The sequence below is a fragment of the Lontra canadensis genome, unplaced genomic scaffold, assembly GCF_010015895.1.
Source record: "Lontra canadensis isolate GAN:19392208 unplaced genomic scaffold, GSC_riverotter_1.0 scaffold53, whole genome shotgun sequence".
Taxonomy (NCBI): Eukaryota; Metazoa; Chordata; class Mammalia; order Carnivora; family Mustelidae; genus Lontra; species Lontra canadensis.
The window spans coordinates 284,050-290,317 of record NW_022631047.1 but is presented as its reverse complement, the minus strand read 5'-3'; the positions used below and the strand labels follow the sequence as shown (position 1 = coordinate 290,317).

The window sequence follows — 6,268 nt, the reverse complement described above, 5'->3', positions numbered from 1 at the left end:
ACAGGTGAATGGATAAAGAAGAAGTGGTATATATTTACAATGGAATACTATGCAGCCATCAAAAGAAATGAAATCTTGCCATTTGCGACGACGTGGATGGAACTAGAGGGTATCAAGCTTAGTGAAATAAGTCAATCGGAGAAAGACAACTATCACATGATCTCCCTGATATGAGGAAGTGGAGATGCAACATGGGGGTTTTGGGGGTTAGGAAAAGAATAAATGAAACAAGATGGGATTGTGAGGGAGACAAACCATAAGTGACTCTTAATCTCACAAAACAAACTGAGGGTTGCTGGGGGGAGGGGTGTTGGGAGAGGGGGGGTGGGGTTATGGACATTGGGGAGGGTATGTGCTATGGTGAGTGATGTGAAGTGTGTAAACCTGGTGATTCACAGACCTGTACCCCTGGGGATGAAAATACATTGAATGTTTATAAAAAAAGTAATAATAAATTAAAAAATTAAAAAAAATAAAATAACTTACCAATATGAAAATTTACTTAATAGTTTTATGAGCTTTAATTAAAAAAGTTTTTTTAAGTAAAATTGATGTGCATTTTGTGGTCTTCTAATGTATATGCCATTTACTTCATGAAAAATTTAACTATTATTTTAGTTATAACATTTAATTATCTTAGACTTCCGTATGTATTGATAGCTTGTTTTCTAAATTTCTTTTAAAAATCTGTTTTCATGATATACAAAAATTTATTGGTTAATTTAACTACATTTTGAATTTGGATATTCATACTTTAAACAACTGAATATTTTACATAATTTTAATTCCTCAATAGCAGTTAACATTTTGACACTGAACTTATCATATCATATCTTTTTAGAAAATAGCTTTTTCTCACATTTAAAACATTATGTATTTTGTATAGTCTGTGAATCTTTTACTTTTAAAATTTCAGCATTTTATATGAGTGTGTATATGTGTGTGTGTGTGTGTGTGTATTTACAAATAAACTCCAGGATCCTAGATATCAAATTCTACTTCCACTTAAAACACATTTATTTGGAATGTATTTATTTTTATTTTCTTTACTGTTCAATTATATTTTATTAGTTTTTGGCAGTGGTGCTTTTTCTTCTTTTTCAAGTTTTTATTTAAATTTCAGTTAGTTAACATACAGTGTGATATTAGTTTCAAGTGTAGAATTTAGTGATTCATCACTTACATGTAACACCCAGTGCTTATCACAAATGTCCTCCTTAATACCCATCACCCATTTAACCCCTTCTTGCTCCCACCATCCCCAAGTGCTGCTTTACAAAAAAATTAATAATACTGAGCTAAATACAATCAGGGATACTGCTAATTAAAAACTTCAACTAGAGCAGTGCCTTGATGGCTCAGTTGTTTAAGCCTCTGACTCTTGATCTTAGTTCAGGTCTTGATCTCAAGGTCATGAGTTCAAACCCTGTGTTGGGTTTCATACTGTGCATATGACTACCTAAATTTTTTTTTTTTTTTTTTTTTTTTTTTGCTTAGAACTTGACCTACCAACACTAGGTACTCAGTAAGTTTTATTAGTCAGTTAAAATTCAACAACACTTAGATTAGATGATTAGAAGAGCACTTTAAATCAATTATTTTTTACAAGTCCAAGTAAATATAAGATAAACTATTTATTTCCTTGTTTGGTTCTCATTTGTTTTGTTTTTCTGCATTGCAATTTTGTTTGTGAGATTAGAAGTAAAATCAGGTTTACATCTAATAGAAAATTATTATCATGTCCTCTGATTGGGATCTTGGGTTTGTTTGCAGGGTGGGGAGTTAAAGGAGTGAACTCAGGTGGTGAAAGGTATTAATTCTGGAGGAAATAAATGTTTGAGAAAGTTAACCTAAATAGAGATCATATTAAAAAGAGACAAAGAGATTAAGAGCTTGATGGTTTATGCTCAGCTTGTTATTTTATTTATGAACTTGAGCATTCTTTTACTTTTTTGAGACAAGTGCTATTTTTTTGAAGGACTCACTGAAGGCTTGTCTCACTTGTTTGTTTCTTAGAGTGTAAATGAATGGGTTCAACATGGGAGCTATGGATGACATTAGCACTGCCACACCCTTATTAATAGTCACCGATTCCTTTGCTGAAGGTTTGACATAGATGAAGATACAGCTTCCATAGGTGATGGAAACAACAATCATGTGAGAAGAACAAGTAGAAAAAGCTCTTTTCCTTTGTTGGGCAGAGGGGAATTGTAGAATGGTCTTGATGATGTGAATGTAAGACAGAAGAACACACAGAAGGGTCAGAATGAAGGTCAGCACAGCACAGACAATAACCAACTGCTCTATGAGCCACGTGTCTGAGCATGAAATCTTCAAGATTGGAGATGCATCACAGAAAAAATAATCAATGACATTTGAATCACAGAATTTCAAATTTAGGAACAGAGTAAGTGGTGGGAATATGATCAACAAGCCAGTCATCCAACAGCCGACTACGAGCCTCTTGCAGACTCTGTTGTTCATGATGGTCACATAATGCAGGGGTTTGCAGATGGCTACATAGCGGTCATAGGACATCGTAGCCAAGAGGAAAAATTCCATTACTCCAAAGATGTCGATGAAAAACACTTGAATAACACAAATATTATATGTAATTGACCTGTCACCTGTTGCTATGTTGTACAAGTATCTAGGGATACATGCAGATGTAAATGAAATTTCTAATAAAGCAAAATTCTGTAGGAAAAAGTACATTGGTGTTTTAAGGTGAGAGTCAACTAAAGTGAGGGATATGATGGTCAGATTCCCAGTTATACTCAACATATAAGTGATAAGTAGAAATATAAAAATTGGAATCTGAAGTTGAGGGTCATCTGTCAGTCCCAATAAGATGAAGGTTGTTACTGTGTGGTTTTTCATCACTGACTACTAAATTTTATTCAGTTTGACGTAAAATTCATAGATATTTTATTTGAATAGAGTGTGTCAAAGCTAGATGGCAATAAACAGTGACTACCAGAGATAGCATACAAAGGAACATGTGGTTTCTTTTATAAATTAATAAATGATATTGCCAATACTCTGGCTACTCAATTATTTTATTTTATTTTATGCTTTTGGCAGTTTTGTGATAGATTTTTTAAACATATTTTAAAAAATTGTTCTACCATCTCATTTTCTTTTCCCTCACAGTTTTAATCTATACCCAAGAAAGGATTTTTTCATGTGATTAAATTGTGATTCAACAAAATTATGTTTTCTTCTTATATCTAACATTTCTTCTTTATTTCAAAGATGAATATCTCAATTTAGTTTGTTTTATGCTTTTTCTTGAGGATTTGGTCATGATAAAATGTAAATCTATAACAGCTGATCTGGGCTCCATCAGGTGCTGTTGATCCATCTGTGACTTGTATTTTGCATCGTGGCACGATGACCAAGCATGTGTTTATGTCTTGTTTCATGTTTTGACATGCAACTTCCAAATTGTTGGATCACTTCTCTGACTCTCTTCTTAAGTTTCTCTGGTGGTATGTAATTTACACTCAGTGTCCACCGGACACATGATACAGAGAGTATTTTAATGCACAATTTATCTGCTTCATATGAAGAAATGTTGGGACCAATGATACACAGCTGGAAAAAACCTCACATATTTCAGTCTGTTTAAGTATGGAAAACATTGTAATACCTCATTATCACACATTATCAAGTTCAGAATCAAATTAAAAATATTTAATATATTCTCTACACACCTGTCTGTACTCTCTTTCTTACTCTAAGCTGTAGTGGCAGCATCATGCTGATTAAGAACACACCTGTTGTGAGACCTCCATCATGCAATACCTGGCTTTCCTGCCCACATCTCTATGACTTCAGGCAAGTTTCCTAACCTCTCATGCCTTCAGGGTGTTTTAATCACTAAAATGGAGATAATAAGAGTATCTACCATATACAGTTAAGATGATTAGATGAGGTAATATATTTATGATAAAATCTGATGCATAGTATATGCTTCATATATGGCAGCTACTATTATCTCTGTCCTACAGATAATTCATGTGACTGACATCAAAACCACAAAATCCTAAGTGGGATTTATGGTCTGTATAAGTGATACCTTCCTTCTACTCCACATTTCTTATAGTAAGAGGAATAGATTATATTTACTGAGAATTTATCATGTCGTAGGTTTTGTGTTAAGTGGTTTACACTGGTAATCTATCTGGAAAAAAAATCTCTCCTTCCACATCTCTCTCTGTTCTTCCACATTCCATCTTTACTTCCTAGTCTCCAAAACTACCCAGGTACAACTCCTTATTTGTGATTTTCACTTTGAGCATCATTTCTACTGAGAAGTTTTCTCAACTTTATGTCTGTATTGACTGGTCCTTATTTATGCTCTCATAACAAATAATTGTTACTTCCATTTTAGCACTTTCAGTGAGAAGGTAAGTTTGTTGAAATCAGGGACTGCTGTCTTTTTTACTGGGATAGCTCTGAAACTAACAATCCTAGACTTACAGTCAATGGTAAGACATATTGTTGTATAAATACATATATATCTTATTCATTTGCCTATATATTCAAAGCTATCTTCTGTCCTATTTGGGTGTCATCTTGAAACTGCTTTCTGGGGCGCCTGAGTTGTGCAGTCAGTTAAGTGTCTGACTCTTGGTTTAGGCTCAGGTCTGATCTTGGGGTTGTGGGATCAAGCCCCAGGTCAAGCTCTGCCCTCAGTGGGAAGTCTGCTTGAGATTCTCTCTCTCCCTCTCTCTCTGCCCCCCCATCTCTCTCTCTCTCTCAAATAAATGAATAAATTAAAAAAATCTTAAAAAAAGAAACTGCTTTGTCACTAATTTTAATTATTAAACTTTTATATGTGCCAGTATCTAACATTAATAGTTCAAGCAGCATGAAAGGTAATAACAGCAAAAAGGGTGGTGGTTTCATGATATGCATGAATGTTATTACCTTTCATGCTGGCTGAACTATTAACTGGCATCTGTGACTTACTTTAGCTTTCAAACAGTTAAATAGTTTTATTTTTCTTGGTAGTTGTTTTGCTTTCTTGAGGACTCTGTCAGTAAGATATTCAAACTGGAAGTAAAAAATTTACATATTTAAATAATAATTTTTCACATTCTATTTTTCTTAAAATATATTATAAATATTTTTACATTTCTATTATAAAATATACTTCTTTTAATTCTATTTAATTTCAATCCACTGTATTTATGTAATTCCAGTTTTTTAAAATTGAATGTAATCTATTTTTTTTTTTTTTGTGTGTGTGTGTTCCAAAACTCATTGTTTATGCACCTCACCCAGTGCTCCATGCAATACGTGCCCTCCTTAATACCCAGGCTCACCCAACCCCTATTCCCTCCCCTCCCAAACCCCCACTTTGTTTCTCAGAGTCCACAGTCTCTCATCATTTGTTTCCCCCTCCAGTTTCCCCCAGCTCTCTTCTCCTCTCCATTTTCCAATGTCCTCTGTGTTATTCTTTATGCTCCACAAATAAGTGAATCCATCTGATAATTGACTCTTTCTGCTTGAATAATTTCACTCAGCATAATCTCCTCTAGTCCCATCCATGTTGATACAAATTTAGGTATTCATCATTTCTGATGCTCTTTATTTTGGTAAATTCTTATTATTTCAAAAATTTATATGAAAATATATCAATTTCCAACACCCTTTTATAAATCTTTGCTTTCTACAAAGGTTAAAATGTCTGCAAAACCAAAAACCTTTGTTTTCTACAAAGGTTAAAATGTTAAAATATATCAATTTCCAACACCCTTTTATAAATCTTTGTTTTCTACAAAGGTTAAAATGTCTGCAAAAACCAGGTTTTTATGAACACTATTGCATGATTTTGTAATAATTCCTGCAAATGAAATTTCAAGGAAAAAGATACTCACTTAGAAATTTTGTATACATTTACAAAGGTATGATCTATAAACTTCATTCCTATCATGGTTTCCTTCAACTCACTATGCCACTTTAATTGTATCTATGCTAAAGTTACTGTAATGTATTGTGTCTTTTTTCAAGATTATTGACACATATTTTATAAAGGCTGGTGCTGTTGGGTGTTAATTCATACAATTTACACCATGAAATAGTCATCTGTTCAGTTTACATTTAAAACTTTTATTCTTGTCTTCCACAGAAAAATATTTTTTTCCCTCTTAAACTTCCATTTATGTCTCTTTAATGCATATTTTCATATTTTGAAACTGAAGTTTAAGAACTCACTAATTTTTGCATTGGCTTAATAGTTGTTCTATAGTTTTTCCTT

General features: G+C 33.1%; 1 protein-coding gene across 1 annotated transcript; it reads right to left on the bottom strand.

Moving 5' to 3' along the window:
* Window positions 1-1,944: 1,944 nt before the first annotated feature.
* On the bottom strand, window positions 1,945-2,880 carry LOC116877593 (olfactory receptor 6C2-like). Its single transcript, XM_032874353.1, has one exon. The coding sequence runs from the start codon at window positions 2,878-2,880 to the stop codon at window positions 1,945-1,947; it is 936 nt and encodes a 311-aa protein (XP_032730244.1).
* Between the last annotated feature and the right edge of the window lie 3,388 nt (window positions 2,881-6,268).